We start from the raw sequence: 23972 nt of genomic DNA, 5'->3' as shown, positions 1-23972 counted from the left end.
TAAGTTGTGGTACACAAAGTGTGGGCCTTGGACAATACTGTTTCCCGAAAGTGTCCAATGGCTTTAAAGGCACTGGGTCGATTTCTCAAAGATAGTCCTAAAAACTCTTTAGGGGTTATTCAAAACTTAAGGCTAGTATAAGTTAGGACGAGTAAGTCGACCTTAGTCGAGATAAAACTAGTCTTAAGTCTTTGCGAAATCCACCCTAGTGACGCGTTTGGTAATGTCACTCAAAGTATTAGCATGAAAACTAGCTTTGTAAACGAACAACGGAGAGCTGTTGATAAGTATAAATCATTGTGAGAAACGGCTCCCTCTGAAGTAACGTATTTTTAGAGAAAGAGGTAATTTCTCACTCAAATATTTAAATATTATGAGAAAGATACTGCAGTGTATGTGAAAATTATGAAAAAGATCAATCATTGGAAAAATAAGCATGCCTATCTTAAAGGAACAAACAGTAGGGCCTGCATTGACTGGTTTATGGAAGAGTAAAATAACCTTCCATCCCCAGCTTGATAAACACACAACGGAACCATTTTAAAAGAGCCATCAAACTCACAGGTCATGTTTTTACCGGACAAAAGAACCAAACATTAACAAAAAGTTGCACGCTCATAATTTGGTTTATTTCGATGATGGCGATCAAAATAAGAAACGGCAAAATCGGTTCTTTAAAAATATTTTGTTTGACGTTCATATTTGGACCCATTTCTCTGCAGGATTGATTCTTGTATGATATTGATAATGAGGGAGCTTTTAACAGTGAACTCAACTCTCATTTTCCATATTGAAATATCAATCACAATTTGTCATGAATGTTCTCTTTATTAAACATATCAAATATCGAAACCGAAAACTAAAAATAATGTCCGCACCGACCTCCACTAATCTTCGTTATCCTTACACCGAAGATAAACATTAGACTGCTACTCTGCCATTTTTTATCTGTGACTTATTGTAGACATTCCTTCACGAGTCAAGACACGCAGGGCCGAGTTGAGATTGTTTAACAACACAGACGGGGGGATTTCTGAGCGCCTTATTGCTGTGAAGATGTCACGTATAGGTTCTTAGAAACTCCTTGGCTCGCTCTCTCTCTCCCCCCCCATCTCTCTCTCTCTCGCTCTTGTCTTGAGTAGAAAGCACTGAGAGTTGATGAACTATCTCGATGATAGAAATGTGTATGGAACTTTAGAGTATAGCATCTTACAGTACTGATCCCGTTGACATGGCGTCTATCATTATACTGTGCAGCATGCAGGGATGAAACAAAACGGAAGCGCTGCTAAACTAATTAAAGGGAGGGTTGGTAATTATTCCACAAATTAATGACCGTAAAGTCTTACTTGGTAAGAAGCACTGCAGCTGTTGGTAAACATTTTGAGAAAAGATTCCCTTCTAAGGAAAGAATATTCAATCCGAGAAACGTTTCTCAGATTGTTTGTTCAAATTACGGATTATTCTTCCTGTGTTGACATAAAATAACCGCTCCAGATTTTCGGCGTTTATGAAAAACGCTACACGCAAATATTTCACACGTGAGTTTGATAGTATCTAACATTCATATCATTAAAACAATTGAGCAGTTGAGAAAGCCAAAGGTATACCTTGCCTGCAAGACTTTACCTTTACATTTAACATTTAGTGTTGTCTCTTTAAAGTGTATAGACTCTGTAAAAGTAGTTTTTTTTATTGTCACTATTAGGCATTTTACACAAACCAAGATTTCAGAGATCTAAACTAAAAATGTAATTTTGGTCAACTCGAATAGAAAACACCCTTTGTGTATTACAGCAGGGTCGTAATCAGCTTGCTTCTTAAAACAAAAATACGTAGAACAAAGATGATAATAAAAAAAAAATTACCAGGTATATTTAATTTGCTTAATGGGAATACACTCTATCAAATTTGTCTGCTATATTTTATGAAAATATGGAGGTCGGTTAAACCAATGAATATTAAATGCACCCCCATGTCCTGCATTGTAATTACAGTGTGCACATAGTATTATGCAAGTTGACCTGTCACTCATACTGTATACCTAAATTACTTATTATCGTGTCTGTTTGTTGCTTCTGGGGTGTTTGCTCGTTTCTTTGTTCTGTTTCTTACCATTATTATGTGAAAGGTACTTCGTGTTAATTGTAAGGTGCAATACATGAACTATAAAACACAACATTAAAGACATATTTTTAATCTCAAAGACTACTTTTGTGTCTGTATTTGTGCGTTATCAAGTGACATAGGTAAAACCAAAATTAATATTCTTTGTCCCCGAGACAAACATTGTTCGTCTTTGATATCATTTTTGCTATTCAACATTTCTGTTTGCAACACTGCCATGTGATAGGAATCCGTACCGCTATAAGTATTTTTTTATTCGAATTGGCAATCCCCCCCCCCCAAAAAAAAACAACAACAACAACAACAACAACAACAAAGAAGAACATTATTAACGAGGGGAAAATGATAAGTTTATTCGTTTTTACGCATAGGCTTTTAAAAACCATAAAACCTCGATGGAAACACATGTATCTTTGTGGTCATCCTCAATAAAAATGTAATTATACTAATGTGCCGCATAGATTAATTTTCTACGAAACTAAAAGCACCGCGGCTCAGAAAACTCCTAATGTATTCATGGTCATCAGTATTGCTGTAAAGGCAATACACTCTACTGGTAATTACTCAAATTAATGAGCATACAAGCTAAGTTGGTAACGTGCAATGGAGAACTATTGATAGTTTAAAACATTGTGAGAAACTGCTCCCTCTATAAAGTAACGTAGTTTTTAGAAAGATGTAATTTTTTCACTCAAATAATAAACAACTTCAGGTCTGAAGCCTTTTTGATTATGCATCTGAAAGCACCCATATTTGTGCAACAAGGGTGTTTTTCTTAAATTATTCTCTTGCAACTTCGATGACCAATTGAGCCCAAAATGATTTATTATTTCATGCATAATGTTGGGGTACGGTACACCAAGTGATAGTACCGGTCTTTGACAATACCAAACGTTTCCAGTGCCTTTGATTATAGACCTTCGCCTTGCATCAAGGCTCTCTCGATGCTGCAGAAGGTCGAGATACCACAACACAAAAGCAACAAGCGCCAGTCGTGAACACAAAGTATTGACCTATAAATAACATAACGCCCAAGTGCACAATCCATTGTTTATACATTATTTGAAGATCGCCACTGTATGAAAAATTTTTCGTGCTAAAAGTTCAATGGCGTCGAACCAAATGACTATCACCTTGAAATCATTGTGTTTATTATTGAGCTTTCCAGACATTAGACTTGTGGACAAGTCGTTAATTGTCCCACGCGGTGAGATAGTCGAAATGTGGCGGTGTATGACGAGATCGCGAACTGCTGGTTGCCGACTTCTACTCACCATTCCACCATCTAGTCGTGACAGCAGTAGTAGAATACCGCGGGAATCGCGGGGAAAGTTGAAACGCTATCACCGCGACAGACATTTAACGACTTGTCCACAAGTCTATTCAGACATGCATACACTGCGTTCATAAAGGGAAAGACAATGTGTATCTCATTTTGGGGAGTTATGGTTGTATCATGGAGGAAGAAATAGAATCGTGTTATCGGTTGGCGTATAGTGGTATCTTTCCTTGCCATAGCTTGCATTCCACATCTAGGACCCCGGTTCGGACCACACCGAGGGCACTTTGAGTACATTGGGTTTTCAGTTCTTATTTGACTACGTGTGTTTTGCCTGAAATAGTTCTCTGCAATTTCCTGGTTTTGTTTTCTCTGTTATTGGCTAGACAGGGGTTTTCGCTTTTCTGAGATTTGTTTTCTGCACGCACAACCAGAGCGAATGAAATGAAAGAATAGTTGCGGATTTGTAATTAAATAATGACATTTACTTTTGTTTTTTATAAAGATACAAATTGTATGTGTGTAGATAAAAATTGCATGTGTGGAAATAAAAAACAACATGTTTTTAATTATATATTCATAAATACCTCAGACAGTTTCGCTATTCCTATTGGTGGAGAGCGCGTCACGTGGGGTGTTTAAACGGTTAATAATGACCAGCTGGAGCTCTGTTTATAACCGGTTGTTTTCGGATACTACCATCGAGTTGTTAGTGTCCAGATTTCGAATGGGGCACCCGGGGCGCTGAAATCATACGCCACTATTCGCTCCATCCCCGTTCTTCATCGTCATCCACGCATAATCGATATCTCCTCCCAATCGCTCAGCAAGTGCCTTACGCAGATGATGTATTGTCATAACGCATGGTGAAGTTGAACCGAACATTTGATGTTGTCAAATAACTCCGGGAAGCGACCTACGTACACAAGAAACCATAACAGACTCCAGAGCTAGAGATAACGGATGACCGGTAGGTCCACATCTTGAACTTCGTTTGCTCCCCGTGTACTCAACAAACTGATGATGAGGCAAGAGAAATTCAATACCCTTTAAAGGCACTGGACACTATTGGTAATTTGCTCAAAATAATTGTTAGCATAAAAACTTACTTGGTAACGAGTAATGGAGAGATGTTGACAGTATAAAACACTGTGAGAAACGGCATCCCTCTGAAGGAACGTAGCTTTTGAGATAAAGGTAATTTATCACTCAAATAATTATTAGAAAAATTCAGGCTTGGAGCCTTTTTAGGCATCTGAAAGCAAACAAATTTGTGCAACAAGGGTGTTTTTCGTTCACAATTCTCTTGCAACTTCAATCATCAATTGAGTCCAAATTTTCACGAATTTGTTATTTTATGCTTATGTTGGGATCACTAAGTTAGAAAACTGGTATTTTATAATTACCACAGGTTTCCTGTGCCTTTAAACTAATGACGTAACGCTCTCTCAACAGGCAAGACCGATAGAGGAAAACAACAAAATTGGATCCAACATTACACAATGTTGTAGCCGATGATAATTTATTGCATGTCATTTATTTAAGTTTATCGTCCACAAAAAAAATTGCTTGCTTTGTAAGGTGATTTTATGTAATGGTTCCTCCCTCAATAGTATGATGCATTGAGCTGAATCACCCGATTGAAGAAATGCTAATTATGATAATTATTTATGTATAAAAAGATGACTAGGGGCAGAGTATGAAATAATGAATAAATAAAGACAATAACACAGTTATATATGGCAGCAGTCGAAATGCTTTAGGCAACTTTATGCCATATCCCCATCTTTGACAATATTTCAAAGGAAACAGGGTTGTGTTTTGGGGCTAGGGAAGGTATGGACTTTGTAATGAATGAGCTTTCAGATTGAAACAAAATATTATTATTATTCAATTCACAGACCTCTGGAAAGTACTGAAAATATACAGTGCTGACACACATTGTTGTATAAAGGTTAAACCAAGGCAATTTCCCATCTATTAAACAAAATATTAATACTCTTTTAGCTTTGTTATATAATTAAAACTACTGAACTATTCATCGTCTTTAAAATCATATCGCCCGAGTCACTACATGATAATATAACAAAATTACAGACTTGTCTGTGTTGAAGTTGTAACTTAATACACCGGAAAGTGACAACGTACAACACGGCCTTTGGAAATCATATCATAAAGAGTATCCTTGAAGTAAGGCAGAAAAAAGGAGAAAAAAAAGCTGCAGTATACAGATTCAAGCTTAAACACATCAAGCAGAACACTATAATAATAAAATCACTCCAAAGTAACACAGAAAATTGGCTGCGAATTGACTCCTAGACGACTTTCTATCTACTGGAGTTCTCGTTGCACGTACACAGCACAAGTGACTGTCCCTTGCCCTTTCAAACGAGGTGCGTAGATTAATTCAGAGGCATCGTCTTATTCGCCATGTCCCTTGACATTTGGGGTAAAGTAAAGCTGGCTGTTTAAGGCTACGTCATTGGAGGTCTAGTAACTCGTGTTTACTTTCCATATAACCCGAGGAATCAAGAAGCTAATAAGACGCGTATTTTTTTTTTATACGAATCAGGTTGGAATAATATTTACCATTTTAGTAATTTGTTTTATATAAAGACGCGAATGTGAGACGAGGGATTTTTGAATCACGCGTACGTGCTGCTATCAATATTTGCTAATAATTTGGAGTGTGAGTTAATTTCCTTGAATAAGTAACTTTTCTCAGTTTGATTTTCTTTAAAAGTGACATGACAGATAGTTTCATAACAATATGATTAAAGGTAATGTATGAAGAGATTTAAAGGGGGGTAGGAGTCGATGTGGAAGAGAGTGGATGTTTGCAAACTTTGGTTCTTTTCATCTAGATCTATACACAATGACTTTCATTTTTAGTTATACAGTGACGCATAATTGTGTTTAATTATGCCACTTTTTGGAATCAAAATATTAGTGCAATGTACATCATTAATTGTAGCCTGATTCAGACGTGAACAATGGTGTTATTGTTGACGATAGTTATACTTAAAAAAACCTAAGACAAACATACCTGAAGAGGAACATTAATCCGGGAATCTGTTAGATATAACCAATAATAGATCATAACTACTTTAGCAAAGTATAATTATGGTAATTACTAAAGACCAACATTCTTAGTGTATCCCAATATATGCATAAAAAAATAAACATGTGAAAACTATTTATAGCATCAATGATAAAACGCCCTTGTTGCATAGGGATTCCACTCTTCCAGATGCCTGAGAACTGAAACCATTTTTCGGATTCAAGTTATAAAATGATTATGATTGTAGTAAGCATCATATTTAGTCTAAAGTGGCCAGTTGATATAGATGTAAACCAAAAGGAGCTATAGGCCTTTGACTCGTCAAAGTTTGCCACAGAGATTCAAATTTCCGTGGTGTCCGTTTATCAGTACTGCGGCCAGAGATGCGGTTGGTACCCGCTGTCACCTCGCTAAATGTGGATGGATTCAACGTTTTGATGAAAATACCAAACAGTTGTGTTGTTGTTTTCTCAACAATCAGACGTGTTCAGCTGAAACTTTCACATGACTTTTATTGTATATTTTTTGATAATTTGGTCCATAACTCAGCATTACAAATAACCTATGACCATACAACATAAATAATTGATTCGGGGTTGAACAAAGAGCACGTTAATCCGGAGGTATTTGGTTCAAATCCCGCTTCAGTAACTTTGTCTTAGTTCATTCATTCCCAAATCATTTAAAATTTACCCAGTCAGTTCCCCTTTTGGTTTATTTATTTGACACATAAATTATGATAACAAGTGTAGAATCTTTGTAAATCATAGTGTCTTTCTGAGCATGAAATACTATGGAAATATCCACGTACGAACAATTGATGTATCCTTGCATACAATTAATCAAGCAATTTTCTCCACCCGTTGCTATGGCGATCAGAACTGCAACCATTTTAAGCCCAATAAAAAACAACAAACTGCTTTTCCATAACCTGGGAACGAGGTTGCCCTTGGATAATTTTATTATGGGAATTTGTTTGTTGTTCTAAAAAAAAAACTATGAAAGGAAGAGCTTCACACATACATTAAAATTATTATGCTATAATACTATAAACGAGGCCTATGCGGTCATTGTTCTGCACGGTTTGGTCGTCTACCTTTAAGTCATGTTTGAAATTTATTTGTTAACACTCCACACGCGCTGTATTTATTTGTTCGAGCTATCGAGATTCTAAGAAACGTGTATTGACATCAACTTGTGGGGAAACACTACCCTTTCAGCCAATGTTTGCACTGAGTGTGTTTTAAAGGGTCTGGGTACTTTTTGTAAGACACAAAACAAAAACGTCCACAGATTTGAATTAAACTTAAACACTGTTTCAAGGTGACGATAATATACAGCTTGTCTTGAAATTATACTTGCTGGGTTGCTGTTTTTTTTTTAAGAAATAGTTAAATCAATTTCACACCAAATGTTTTATTAGACGTAATTAACGCGACTGTCCCTGAATATGTGATGTTCACCTGTTTTCTCAAAAACTTGATAACTGAATGAGGCTTAAATTTCTACAGTTTATAACATACATCTTCATTCACTGTGAGTATGGAATTATGCCATTGGCAAAAGCTTAAATTTTGGGGCGCGGTTTGGCCATCTCAACATAAAAACTTGTTATCTTACAAGAACCAATTTAAAATACTAATACAGGCACTCTGGCCATATACAAATTATATTATGTTAATCTGTTACCATAAGATCTGGAGTAATTTCGCTAACTTTATTTGACTATGTGATGACAATACAGCCAGGTATCAAACTCCTTTAACGCTACATACGATGTGTGGACCTGACAACAAAAGAGTTCCACTGTAGGGACTTGAAACACTATGTGGACTTAATACACATCCGGACAGTATTGTTTACAGTGTACAGACAAATTTCATTGTTTACAGAACAAATGAATGTACACAGAGTCACACTTTCTCCTTTGGAGCATTATTTTGTCTTTATCCCTGCACTAAACAGTTTTCCGGAGACTTTGTACGAAATAATATCCTTGTTGATTAATCCAGTCTTTATAATTCCGCATAAGGTAGAGTTATGAAATCATTTGAAATTATTTGTTGCACCTAAACACAACTTCACAAAGCAACTTCAGTTTCCTCGATCCCCCCAAAATATGATTGGTAAAGAAAACCAGATTGGCGACTTGTAATAAGGCTACTTCAATGTTTATCTCAATTGAACGGGTAACGTTTGACTAAAACAGTGCATGAGTTTTCACTGAAGAGCACGAAAGTGGCACGTGATTCAATTACACCTTGAAGTTGTCCATGCCACTATCAGTTACTCCCTCGTAGCTTAGCATTAAAGTATAAATTACGGTTAGTCTGTGGAGGGTACGGCATTAGCTTTATGATATATGTCCAAACCGGATCTTTACCCAGTGTTTAGAGAAACAAAGTATAACAAAACGCATTTATTTAAAGGGAAATATAAATGGATTGCACAAAGCGTAATCGATTGAAACAAACAGTGGGTTCAAATTAACAAGCGTAGAAAAAATCCACATGAAATATAATTTGTTGTAATAGTATACACAGTAATATTAGTTTCTTGGTTATCTGAAACACTATCCTATAAATGATAGCTCGAAATATTTTGCATGATACAGTGGTAAAATGTTGCAGTTATTAAATTATTGACTGAATATGGGCTTACAAAAATGGCAGAACTGAATTAACTTGCAATGGGGATGCAAAATAATAATGCAAGGGTTGGAGACGGACGCAATACGGTTTGTTAGATCTCGCCTGAGACGTCTACCGTTGGTTGCACGAGTCGGGGCCGAGGCGTAGAACAGGAAACGTATTCAGCTCACACTTAACCTTAAAGGAACGTTACCGAATCAATAAGAAACAGAAAACGTGAAGATCACAGATTTACATAAAACTTACACGGTCTAATGATGATGATAGTTGAAAACATCTCTTGAAATATTTCTGTCTGAAATTTAATATTTGATGAGAAATAAATGATCTAATTTCGCGTTTGGAGTTTGTCGCTTAGTGAGCGTTTTATTCATTTTTTGTTTTGGCATCGATGCAATGCAACAGTTGTAATCGGTTTTTGACTATTCTCTCGTGACCCAGATGGCCGATCGATCTCGAACTTCTACAGGTTTGTCAGTTTATGCATATGGTGGATTACATAAAGTGCTTACACTGCCAGCAACTTTTTTGCTAGCAAAACCATTTCTGTAATGTTCCTTTAAAGGCAAAGTGTACCTTTGTTTACCGTTCGATTGTTTTAATTCTATATGAATGTAGATGTACATGCAATGAAACTAAAACTAACCCGTGAAATGTTTTTTTTCTTTCTTCAAAATGTGGTGTTTTTTGATATCGCCGAAAAGCAGTGTCCACGTAGAAAAATAATCCCCAATAGCAATATACAATCTAAAGAGCGTTACGGTATACGTAGACTTTATTCAAGTCCCATTCTCATGTGAGAGGTCCCTAAAGCCATCACCCTAACTTACTACGAAATAACCCGTAGTGAACAAGACAGAGTGCGCGCTCGCCGTAAAAATGTGGTCCCGAGAATGGACAGCGGGTCGGGGAATGCAGAGCATCACAAAAACAGTAGTTTCCTGGGGGTGGCACGGGATTGGGACTTGAGTCAAGTCTACGGAATACGGTAACGCTTCTCGGATTCAATTTTTGGGGGCATGACAACTGATATCATTTTACGTAACCACATTACTTGGAAGTGAAATGTTTCTCAAAATGCTTTTCACTATCGAAAGCTGTTGTAGGCTTCTATAACCTCAAGTTTTTATTGACATTACTTTTAAGTTAGAGTACCTTACAAAACGTATAACTTCCCTTTGAAGCGGTTAACCATCAGGGCTTCAGGCATGAAGTCTTTTCTCAGTCATATGAAAACACACAATTTTTATACATTAAAGGAACACGTTGCCTTGGATCGGTCGAGTTGGTCTTTGAAAAGCGTTTGTTATAAAATGCACACGGGTAGTAAGATGTAGTAAAATACAATGATTCACACAAACATGCCTCGAAGTTGCACCGTTTTCCTTTTACCTCGTCGACTAACACGGTCGGCCATTTATGGGAGTCAAATTTATGACTCCCATAAATGGCCGACCGTGTTAGTTCGCACAGTAAAAGGAGAACCACGCAATTTCAAGGCAAATTTGTGTGGATCATTGTATTCTACTTTTAAAACATCTTTCCAACATATGCATTTTATAAAAAACGGTTACAAAATGCTTTTTATTGACCAACTCGTCCGATCCAAGGCAACGTGTTCCTTTAATCCCCTGATTGTATTGCCCAATTAATCAGCTTTGTGCTGCCAGTTTATTTTTTATGTTGTTATATATAAAAATGCATGAAAATGATTGAACAATAAATTTAATTGTTTTCTTTGATCACCATGTATGAGCCCGAATGTGCACATGTTCACACCAAGTGAGGGTACTGGTCTTTCACAAAATACCAAAAGTATAAGTACCATGCCTTTGATATGGAACATAGTACAGAGTCTGACTGATTATTTCTAACCTGCATCGGCAGTTCACCTGTCTGTCTAATTGCTAAGCAGACGTTAAATGAGTTACCTAGCAGTGTATATGGTGAAACATGATGACTATAGGGTACACAGCCACACACGAAAGCAGGTGCCTACATAACCACATGGTTTAAAGGCACTGGACACTGAGAAATTACCCTTCCCCCCAAAAAAAAACCAAAAAAAAACAGCTCTCCAAGCCATTTTGAGATATGGTGGACACAATACAATTGCACAGTTCGATTTGGGTATAAAATCTGCCTATTTAAACCCAACAAAACCTCAAAAAGGCTAATAGTTGCTCATTACACGTAAGTTTTTATGCTGACATTTATTTTGAGTAAATACCAAACGTGCCCAATGTTTTTAACCACAGTGCAACCTTTAGTGGCTTGAAACACGTTCATGAATCCATCAGGAACTGAATTTCTGTCCTAGACTGTATGGATTTTCCCACGAGTGAAACACAGCGAAAAGGTGTTGGTAATGCGGGCCTTTAATGCCGCGCAGCAAATCAGCTTTATGTGAAACTGCGATCGATGCTGCCCTTCTGACGTCACAAAAGGGTGTCACCGAATTGTAATGATAGTCGTACGAAGGCCGTCAGTGTTAAATTAGGCCAATCCATTCCATAAACAATGTGTGCAAAGGTTGTTGAGCTGAGTGAGACATGTTCAGTTTTGTTTAACACTTTGAAATTATTTTGCAATCGATTCTTTTTAACATTCCTGTTAATCTGTTAAAGAATTCTGATTTTCAAATCACAGGAACTGATTACCAGCAAAAATTTCACAAGGTTTGCATTTCTGTTTTGCAATTGGTGCAAAGACTGTACTTTTACCCACAGTCAAATTCATCACATTTCTAAGGTAACTCGATTTGTGCTATTTTGAGTCAGTTATGGAAAGTTCGTTAATGCTTCTCTCTTAAATTTGTGTTTTTACTTTTGGTCATCGTAGTTGCAAATGAATAATTAAAGAAGTAACAAACCTGGTGCACATTGTGTGTGCTTACAGATAGCTAAAAAGGGCTTCAGCCCTGAAGTCGTTTTATGTTCGAGTAAGAAAATACCTCTTTCTAAAAACGTACGTTACTTCAGGGGGGGGGGGGCGTTGCTCACAATGTGTTATACCATCAACAGCTCTCCATTACTCGTTTCCAATTTGTTTGTATGCTGATAAATATGTTTAGTACCCGGTAATTACCAATAGTGTCCAATGCCTTTAAAACGTAAGAAGATATTGAAATTTTACTCCAGCGTTGACACAATAATTTTCTCACTTTTAGACATCCAAGTGCCAATGATAATCGGATGACCGAAGAGTATAGAACGTGACTCGAGTATCGACCTCACACACGTGCACATCTTGTCAGGCGCATTCCAAGCAATTCTGAAGAATTAGTGCAGCATTTTGAACACAGAAAAGCATGCAGCGCGAGGCCATGCAGTGACGCTCATAGAGAATTGAATTTTGTGCAGCATCGTAGGGGTGCTGCGTTCAAGCGATCTCATAATATTGCCTTTCTTGCAAGTTATCTCCCAAGTTGCAATCTTCGATTGAGAAACAAACGGCTTCTATAACTCTCTTAAGGCAACAATATCATGTGGCGATCGTGCCTTTTTAGTCTCTGCTCCCAACCTCTACAACTCCTTACCACTCGAGCTATACATAATCTCTTGACATTTTCAAACGCGTGCTTGAAACACATTTTGTTCGGCAATGACTGACTCTATAATAGTGTTTATCAATTTCTTTGTTTAGTGTGCGAATCTCTCTTTAATGTACTCTTAGTCGTATCAAAGAGAAAGGAGTTGTTCTTTCTCCCCCTTTGATCTTATATATATACATCACTGCTTTCAATCACCAAGCATCTGTAAATGTTTTTCGTTATTAATTTCCCTTCTTCCCGGCGCCTTGGTCATAATGACGCTTTACACAAGGTTGTAGGCCTACTGATCTTTATAGTTAAAAATGCATTCAGCCCACACCCCGAACCTTTTGGCTGGTATCGCCTTGATGATGACGTCACGATCTTCTTTGCCCCCACCCCCCAGCGTGAATCTATAGACAGCATTTAGGCCCAACAGGGAAACATGTATAGGCCATTAGGTTCACTGATGAAAGACTCACTGAAAGATTGAAAACCAAATCCAATTTTCTTAAAAGACTTTAAGTTCCAATCCACCTTTAAACCTCCCCACACTCGAGCTTTGCCTCTGGATACAGTTAAGCCTTGTTTAAGAAGTGGCTCTTTTATATAGAGCGTTCAATTGCAATTAATATTAGGACTTTAAGAATGATGATCTGATCTATGTAAACACACGATTTGTTTTATGTCCATTCACAGGATTATTAATTAAACTTTTAAATTGAATTGTCCCAATCACACTTGACTTGATTGGGCTAGTTTGTTATCGTGCTCGACGTTTAAAGGAACACGTTGCCTTGGATCGGTCGAGTTGGTCTTTGAAAAGCGTTCTGTAACCGTTTGTTATAAAATTGGTATGGTTAGAAAGATGTTGTAAAAGTAGAATATAATGATCCACACAAATATGCCTCTAAATTGCGTGGTTTTTGGTTTTACCTCGTCGACAAACACGGTCGGCCATTTATGGGATTCAAAAATTTGACTCCCATAAATGGCCGACCGTGTTAGTTCGCGACGTAAAATGAAAACCGTGCAATTTTGAGTGATACTTGTGTGGATCATTATATTCTACTTTTAAAACATCTGTCCAACCATATGCATTTCATAACAAACGGTTTCAAACGCTTTTTATAGACCAACTCGTCCTATCCAAGGCAACGTGTTCCTTTAACCACGGGCCAAGTAACCACGGGCCAAGTAATACGGAAAAGGTACTTTACGGTCATGTAAGTTGTCTGGTTCTTGCACATGCTGGGGATGGGGATTACTAATAAAATGCTCTATGAACGCAACTTGTGATCATGGTTTTGAAAAAACGTAAATGATTTTGCAAAATGGATATTCTCAATGACGTAGTCTTGGTCAACTTTCCGTCAGACATTTTGCCGTTTTAAAAATCCCATCCTGACCAAACAAGTAAAGAAATGTTCCAGATAAAAAATTAAAACAAATTACAGGATATTCATTTGTGTCTTAATTTGCATAAAGGTTGCAGCAGGGGTCTGGTTGTACACATCTTTCGATGATAGTTTTTACCTTGTTGTATATTCTTGACATCCCCTGTTCAACTTGTATTCTTTGTGTAAATGTCTAAAGATTTAAGTAAAAATATAATGTTTGACTGACATTCAACGGAAACCTCACTTGTTTTCTTATGAATGCCTCTCTTGGTTCTTGTGACTCTCGTTGACGTTCAGAGAAGAACTTCAACCATGGTCCTACAATGCTTGTGTACACAATCATTTTGTTTACGCCGAAAGGTGCAAGCACGTGGCATTGCAATTAATTCAAGTTTGTACGCAAAATGAGGATAGACAATTAGACATGCAGTAGTCCTTTCATTATAGCGCCATCCGGTCTGTACCCTCCCGTCTGTGTGGTTCGATGAATGATTGCAGTCTAGTCGCCACGTGACTCAAATGCAAATGAGCTCATCAACCCTCCTGAGTGTAATATGTTTCCTTATGCAAGCCAGACACTTGTAAAATATATAGTGGCACATATTTCACTCAGTGGAGCCAGGAGGCCACCATAGGTGACTGTCTCGTTACGGGGGAATGTCTGTGGGTGATCTCGCTCATTGGCACCGGGGATTTCATCTTGATAGACGGCAAACAAAAAAGAGAAACTTGCTCTTCTCTGTAGAATTACCAACACTGCATGCACTACACGAAATCTTTTATTATGCCTATAACAACAGTCAGGTTGACTTAGTGGTATCTTGCCTTGCATTCTACCTCGACAACCCTGGTTCAAATCCCGCCGGGCAGTATAATGTGGATTGGGTTGTGTCCCTGCCTGACTGCGTGGGATTTTCCTTGAATAATTCTCTTAGGTCTTCCTCACACATCTAAAAATGAAACTTTCTTCATTGTTTCCCTCCATTGGGTTTTTAGCGCTTGCTAGTAAAGTGATTAAGTTTGCTTTTCTGAGAGTCATTTGGCTTCACAACCAGAATTAAATATATGAAATAAAAACCGTGTATCTGTTTCCTCGTGAAAGCCCGACACTTAAAAGCAGTGGACACTATTGGTAATTCCTCAAAATAATTATTCCATAAAACCTCACTTGGTAAAGAGTAATGGGGAGAGGTTGATAGAATAAAACATTGTGAGAAACGGCTCCCTCTGATGTGACGTTGTTTTCGAGAAAGATGTAATTTTCCACGAATTTGATTTCGAGACCACAGATCTGAGAAAGCACACAACTTCGTGTGACCAGGGCGATTTATTTTTCATTATTGTCTCGCAACTTCGACGACCAATTGAGCTCAAGTTTGCACAGGTTTGTTATTTTATGTTGAGATAAACCAAGTGAGAAGACTGGTCTTTGACAAATACCAATAGTGTCCAGTGTCTTTAAGGCACAATAGGGCACATGATCACTCACTAAAACAAGGAGGCCAGCGACCATAAGGTGACAGTCTGTTGTAAAAGAAAATGGCATATAATTATTTTATTCACTGAAACAAGAAGGCCACATTTGGACAGCATATACAATATATGAGAAGTGTCCCTCAAACATTACCATACACGACTACATATGAACTCTTAACTATTATACCTAAACTATAAAAGAAAACCTACAGTTCAGATTTGGAGTATTACATCCCCTCCCTCCTCCATACAGACAAACAAAGTTGTTTGTAATTTCATATTTCTCTCTCAAACTATCGAGTGAGTAAGATGAATATTTCACGAACTAAGAAGAATCCATAATTCAACAGTCACCGTGAGGTGGTTAACTTAGTGTGTTTACTTCATGCCAATATTTTTCCTGAACCAATTTGTTGTGTTTAAGTTAAATTATATTGTGTTAACGTTTGTTTATACAACTTCAATTATTTAACTCTACAATTATTTAACTCCACACTACAAGGTTCAGTATTCAAATTACTGAACTACAACATTTTCTTATACAGATTGTTAGTGTCTTAGCTTTCCTTAAAGGGAGTGTGCATACATTCGGGTTTTGGAAATCGGTCGACAATGTTTAATCTGAACATAGACATATACCATAAAACTAACCGGTGTAAACATCGTTTCAAAGGGTGGTCGTGCACGTTTTTGAGATATCGCCAAAAAACCATAGCGAATAACGTCTACACAAGAAGAATAAGCCCTATACAGAAATACACAATTTGAGAAGCGTTACTGCTCAGATTAAAATGTTGGAATATACTAACTGACACCTTTTTACATAACCACATTAAATCGAATATAAAATGTTTCTAAAAATGCTTAATACCATCGAAAGCTGCTGTATAGGCATCAAACCAACTGTTTTTATTGCCATTAATTTTAGGAGTGTACCAAACGGATACCTCCCCTTTAATGTCTTAGCTGTTCTTGTTAAGGGAAATCTTAAGTAGTTGATGACATCGGGTTATTCACGGCAACTGGACCCAGTTGCTCCAAGTTAATTACACGGGCTAGCACCGTCTAAAGATGATGGTGGACCGTTACAAAAAGTTGTTTACTGAGTTCAGTCCAAACTGGCCCAATAAATCGGAGTGGAAAGGAAATTAACTGCAATCCATTCAATGCCTACATTTCACCGCCATACCTCTAGATTGAACAGTAACCTGCTTATACAGGGGACCGATTTAGAGTCACTCTATCTAATAAAGAAACCAAAGCATTCTGGATTTCGAGTTGACCCACCTTCCTCCACCCTCCAGCTAAACCAGCTTATGTGTTCACCAACGTTGTTAAGGACCCCGGCCCAGGGGTTTTATGCATTAATCAAATTAGTGTAACTTTAATACCCTTCTGTCTAACCCCGAAGCTTCGGTCTACGCTGGCACAGTTCCTTTTGAGTTGGGAGGAAAACTGTTCCCGTCAGGAGGAGCGTAGTTGGTCTAAATGCCCATGAGGATCTGTAGATTACATCTGGCGACTACATTGTCTATAATAAGATCAGGAGGATGTATCAACAAATGTGTCAAGATTGGCCTTGGGTTAAGACAGAGGAATTTATTCAATAAATTTTATGAGTTCTTGTTCTTCAGATACATATTTACACAATTATGTGTTCGACGGGGGACGGTTGGTGAAATATTATCGTCCAGGGTCGGAATGATGGCATTTGTTTATATCCAAAAGAAAGTACGAGGAACTAACGATGTTATTGTAAGACATTGCAGATAAAGATACATATAATTGTACAGTAAAGGCAGTAAAGATACATATAATTGTACATTTTTAAAAATTTTTTTTATCTACCATTACTATTTATCCCCTGAATAATTGTCAAAGAAGTGTACTCTCATTTAAAGACATTTGATACTATTGGTAATTGTCAAAGATCAGTCTTCTCACTTGGTGTATATCAACATATGATCGGTCAATCGGTGGTCGAAGATGTGTGATAATAATGGAAAAACACCACCCTTGTCACACGAAGTTGTGCTTTCAGATGCTTTATTTCGAGACCTCAAATTCTAAATCTGAGGTCTCAAAATATAATTCGCGGAAAATTAGTTCTTTCTCGAAAACTACGTTACTTCAGAGGGAACCGTTTCTCCCAATGTTTTATACTATCAACCTCTCCCCATTACTCATTACCAAGTAAGGTTTTATATTGCTAATCACTATTTTTAGCAATTACCAACAGTGTCCACTGCCTTTAAACTAGTGCAATAAATAACAAACCCAAAAGTGCACATGTTTTGCTCAGTTGGTTGTCGAACTTGCAAGAAAAAAAACCGAAAAAAAACCTTTGATGCCTGAGAAACTATTTCAACTATTTTGGTTAGAAATTACCCCTTTCTCAAAAACTACGTTGCTTCAGAGGGAGCAGTTTCTCACAATGTTTATACTATCAACAGCTCTCCATTGCTTGTTACCAAGTAAGTTGTTCTGCTAATTTTTTGAGTAATTGCCAAACGTGCCCACAACGATATTCCTAACTTAGGACTACTCCTATAAGGACTCTTAATGGGTTATTAAAAACTGAGTTAGGACGAGTATCTTGGCCTAACTCTTTGTGAAATCCAATGATATGCCTTTATTAATGTTTGAACGAAATCGACTACTCGTCCCCTTTAGCATGAATGTCAACCACGGTAATTGCTGTTTTCTTTCTATTATTACATCAACCTTGCGTTGACACATTGTTTGTTAACGACCACGTACTATGAGTAAGTTATTTCTCGCCACACGCAGGTGCTTGATGTAGAATCAATTGGTTTAGAATAAAGACTCCGTAGTTGAATTTTACCCCGTTGCTAAGCCCTCCATCACGTCACCACGTAGCAGGCTTTGCTAAGTGACTGTAAGAAGTTAAAGGCACTGAACATTAGTTGGTCTCGAAATAATTGTTAGCATAAAAGCTTACTTGGTAACAAGCAATGGAGAGCTGTAAAACATTGTGAGAAACAAAACACTCTGGAAGTAACGTAGTTTTTTTTTTTAATAGATTATAAATTCTCACCAAAATAACAAAAGCCTTTTAGTATACATCTGAAAGCACACAAAGTAATGCAAAGTCGATGACCAATAAAGCCCAAATTTTCACAGGTTTGTTGTTTTATGTATATATGTTGGGATACACCAGGTGAGAATACTGGTGTTTGACGATCGCCAAACCTATTCGGTGCTTTTAAGCAGTTTCATGTTGCTGGACCCAGCTGGTGGTTTCTATTAGAAGTTTATAAAACGAAAACCCAAGTCTTTCAGATGTTCGTTGAAGTGTTTTGGCTGCGGGTACACTTCCAAAAGTACTCAGACGGCACTGTGTGAAAATAGTGACTTCTCTTGAAATGTCATAAGTGCGTTAAATAAAAATGTATATTGACCTTTGAAGCACTGGGCTATTATACTAGAATGCTGTGGGGAACAGTTGGTACAGAGCGATGAACGTTGACTTAGATATGATTGAAACGCTCATTGTCCTTACACCTGTTGTGATACGTGGTACTTTGTGGCGTCACTTTTTAGATGAGACGTGTAATCCTAAAGGTTATAGAGTTAGCAGGCTTTTAACAAACCCGCCATTTTAAAGGAACGTCATACGCATTATCAGCCATAAAGTGTATTTTAAACAAATGATAAATTGAGTATAAAGCAGAGTTGCAGATGGAACCAAAGTGGCTGGGTAATTATTGTGTGTAGGATCAGAAAACAGAAACCGCCAGGTTGTATCGCAGTTGGTGCCACATATTGGCGCCACATATTATTGACTTTCACAAAATTTATCTTTCTGCACCATTGTGCTAAACTCTATGTCTTTTAATGAAGTAAAAAAAGGAAAGAAGAGACTCATGATTGTTACCAAGTTGTTGTATTTTACATAATTATAAATTGTGCAAATTGCGAAATGTCACCTAGCCAAGGATACGCCCTGTTTACAAGTTCGGCCTTTAGCATGGCACCGGTCTAGCGTGGCACATCTGGGCGTTCGTTCGTTTGTTTGCTTGTTTTTGGTTTTGTTAAATTTTTGGTTAAAGTGTATTGCCTAAAAAAAAACGAGAAAAAAACAACGTAACGATTAAAACAGTTAGAAGTGTTTTGAAATATGTTTGAGATTACAGTTCATACTTCGGCCTGTATCCGCTAATACTGCTCATTGCACCCTAGCCCTCGAGCTTATTTGAGTGCATGATATGTTGATGATAAGTAATCCAAACGTGTGATGATGATGTTAATAAATCCCAAGAGATATACCACTAATCCCCTTTGGATTAACAGGAAAAGGAAACTTCAAAAAGATCTTGCTTTAATCAATGCTTATATTCACGCCGTTTTGTATAGAGCAATTTCCTGGAACATTTCCAGGGGGTAATCAACAAGTCATTACATTTGCACCTGACATTTACACGAAATTCGTGCAGAGCAATTATTTCCCCCGAGGGCTTGGATTAAAGGATGAGGTATAGTGCCGATGTAAATACTGCGCTAGCGGCCGTAGTTCCTTTGCAACCTCGGTCACGGGGTCGAGATATCGAGTGCGTTATCAACAGGCTGAAGTGGCTACACGCGAAACCCTCAAAATTGTTTTTATTTTATTTTTTATATTTCGGAATTGAAAATGTAACATCTTCTCGTCGAGTAACTCGGCCTTCCTTCTCCTAGTTGTTTATATACATAATTTATGCTTTCTAAATCGAGTATCTGTGGAAAGCAGACTGGCCTTGTTTATGCGACCCGAAGCTTTGAAAACAAATCTTGTAGCGTGTTTGTTTGTTTTTTTTTTATTTTTTACTTTCTTAGCGTGAAGCTCAAGTAGTTCATCGAATTTTAAGCAACTTTTATTTTTTTTCTGCTTTTCTCACTAGGGTCAATAGAATTGACGTCACTCGTTGTCATGCTGGTGTTGTATGATCTCGTGATAGTCTGTTGAAGCTCAGCTTTTTATCAAAGGAACGCAATTTGGTAAAATGGCGACCGCCATGGAGCCTCTGTTAGACAAGGAGGACGACCTGAACGATCTGATGAAACCCAAATCACCTTACGGGGAACCTCTGGGTAAATTCCATGTCACCACGGAATGGCCGCAGCCCCTGCCGCGCTCACGTCACGCCAGACGGCCTCGAACCGACGCGAGGTACCGCACGCAGCCGGTCACGTTCGCCGAGATAAGGGAGGTGGACGAGGACACGACCCAGGGCAGGTCACCGCACGAGGGCACACCTCGGACAATCGAAGAAGATGGCCCTCAACGGTTGAGAATAGAGGAGCTCAAATGCCCTGTGAAGCTAGAAGCATTGAATGCCGCCATCGAGAAAATATTGAAAAGATCCCCTGAGAAAAGCATTGATGACGAGTCTGCGGAAGACTCGAGTAAAGACGCAACTGGAAATGTTTGATATTGTTATTTATACGTTTTAACTTTTTCTTGATCTTGACAAGGATCTTTATTAAAAAAGAATGGTGCATTTCAGAAAAGAAACCGTGGATAATCATTATGTGCTTGACAAAAAATGGTATATTTTTGCCGTCATTGGTCATCTACATGGACACCATTTTGGATTACGTCACGACAATGTATAACATTGACATGTCATGTTGCAGCATGCATGTATGTAAGTTACCATACACAGAGCCGTACCCCAACGTGACTTCTGAAACGTCATCCTTAAACACGTCATAAGTTTAAAAACTGAGAAAGACAACAATCTTCTGTCGGAGTATGTGATTATTGTCACACCTTTCTTACCGGCAGCAAGAAAACAGTGTGTGTTTGTAGTCGGCAGTCTGTCATGTTGTTCCTAACCTCTATCTCACGGAAACCAAGATTGAGAGAACGAGTTCACCCGAAGGGTGCATGGAAAGATGGACGGAGCTCACATTTTAAAGGGTTTGGGTACTTTTGTACGACACAAAACAAAAACCTCCGCACCTACATTCAATTTACACGGTTTAAAGACAATGAAGATAGAAAGATTCTATTAAAATTGCTTGCTGGGGGTGCTGTATGTTTTTTTTGAGAAAAGAGTAAAATTATATAAGCATGTACAACAGATTTACGCAACTTTCCTGAAAACATTGCTCTGTGGTTTTCACGTTTTTTCTCTCAAAAACTTGACGACTTATGAAGCTGAAACTTCTTCAGGGTTAAAACTATAATTCACACTCAGCAAGGATTAATTTCATGGCAAAAAACTTCATCTACAAAATGTATCAAGACGCATCAGAATGGTTCACAAATTCTTCAGTTTAATGAAAATAGTTACGCATAAGGTAATGATGCGAACAAGGATTTATAGGATAGTCATCATGCCTCCTTTATCATTAAAACACGGGCTTGTAATGAACGGGAAATTGTGACAAGTTTAGGTCACAACAACAGTCTTTGTGGTGTTTTCGAAAGCAATAGATTCCACACCCCGGATATTGCAGGCTTTTACGTTCTTAGGGCATGCCGACAGCCCAGACGGTTTTGCCATAAGAATTGTAAAGATACCACTATGGTTTTCAATAGTGATGAGTAATTTAAAAAAACATTTTCCAACCATGGAACCTTAAAGACAGTGGACACTATTGGTAATTGTCAAAGACCAGTCTTCTTGGTGTATCTCAACATATGCATAAAATACTACAAACCTGTGGAAATTTGAGCTTAATCGGTCGTCGATGTTGCGAGATATCAATGAAAAAAATGAGAAAAAACCCAGTCACACGTAGTTATGTGCTTTCAGATGCTTGATTTCGAGACCTTAAATTCTAAATCTGATGTCTCGAAATCGAATTCGTGGAAAAATACTTCTCTTACGAAATCTACATCACGTCAGAGGGCCGCTTCTCACAATGTTTTTCACTATCAACCTCTCCCCATTACTCGTTTTTAAGTAAGGTTATGTGCTAATAATAATTTTGAGTAATTACCAATAGTGTCCACTGCCTTTAATGAATAGTGATTTGTTATTTCAATCAAGAGAAGACTTGGTTGTTCTATCAATCAAGTAAAAAAAAAACACAATTGGAGCCTGGTGGAATTTTTATGACGCAATCACGGATCGTGAAACACAAATCAGCAAATTAAAATCCAAGCTTTCATTGCAGCATTTATTTATAGAGCACTTTTTTACGGCTGACAGGGTGCTGGATTTTCCCGCCAAAACCCGACTGTCCGTAAATCATTGTGTATAGTGTCCACGATTGACTTTGCATAGCGCCCTCTGTTGCACACAGTCGAATAATGATGTTGCATTCTATGTAAATAATTGCCAAAAGTATAAATACAGGTACAACTCCCTAGCTAACTATTCAGTTAACCTGTAGTTAACCATTTAATCAAGTTAATCAATTAACTTACTGCATACTAGATAAGTCTATCAGGCGATACTTTGCGCGTCAATATGATTGCAAGAACAATGTATAAATTGCAATTTTTCTCGGAATTGTCAAAATTATGACTTCGAATAATAAAACACTATTTACCAAGTTTGACATATTTTCACATGAATATAAAGGTGCCATAGTTGCACTTTTAGATTGAAATTTGCAGTTAATGATAAAAAGCGCACTCTGGGATCTACTTCTGTTCATTCTGTTCATTCATCTGTTCATTAGTTGTTGTTTTGTTGTTTTTTGTTTTATGTAAATCAAGGTAATTTGAATCGATGTAGATGTGCATTAAATGCTGACCCTTTTCATTAATTGCAAAGGTGTTGCAATAAATAAATAAATTTATTAATTAGTAAAAATCTGGTGTTGAATGATATTTTGATTTAGAAAAGAGCCCTTCCAGTCTTTTTTTAAATGGGTTGTTATTTACTTATGGGGGCAGTTAAAGACAGTGGACACTATTGGTAATTGTCAAAGACCAGTCTTCTTACTTGGTGTATCTCAACATAATATGCATAAAATAACAAGCCTGTGAAAGTTTGAGCTCAATCGGTCGTCGAATTTGCGAGATAATAATGAAAGAAAAAACACCCTTGTCACACGAAGTTGTGTGCTTTCTGATGCTTGATTTCGAGACCTCAAATTCTAAACTTGAGGTCTCGAAATCAAATTCGTGGAAAATTACTTCTTTCTCGAAAACTACGTCACTTCAGAGGGAGCTGTTTCTCACAATGTTTTATACCACCAACCTATCCACATTACTCGTATCAAGAAAGGTTTGAGGATGATAATTATTTTGAGTAATTAACAATAGTTTCCACTGCCTTTAAAACTAAATCACGATTTTCAGATGTATTTTTCTTTAGTGTACAATTTGGCACGTTAGGAATAAACACATTGTAAGAGTCTACGCAACGATTTACTGCAACTTGTTGGTTTATGAGCCAACCTTGCGTATCTGTAATTCAGAGACATTTAATGGTCATAAAAGGTACAACGACATTTTAGAATTTGTAAATTGAAATGAATAAAA

At 37.5% G+C, this 23972-nt stretch overlaps 1 protein-coding gene across 1 annotated transcript in view; it reads left to right on the top strand.

Annotated features, from left to right (window-relative positions):
- The window catches only part of LOC139940092 (uncharacterized), a 29113-nt gene extending 5141 nt beyond the window's left edge, over nucleotides 1–23972 (top strand). The window contains exon 2 of the mRNA XM_071936332.1: nucleotides 20428–23972. Coding sequence (XP_071792433.1) covers nucleotides 20530–20958 — 429 coding nt within the window. The 5' untranslated portion in view covers nucleotides 20428–20529 and the 3' untranslated portion in view covers nucleotides 20959–23972. The remainder of the gene's footprint in view (nucleotides 1–20427) is intronic.

Source organism: Asterias amurensis, chromosome 7, assembly GCF_032118995.1.
Source record: "Asterias amurensis chromosome 7, ASM3211899v1".
Classification (NCBI taxonomy): domain Eukaryota; kingdom Metazoa; phylum Echinodermata; class Asteroidea; order Forcipulatida; family Asteriidae; genus Asterias; species Asterias amurensis.
The sequence above is the reverse complement of the archived record's forward strand: the minus strand, read 5'-3'. Positions and strand labels throughout refer to the sequence as shown.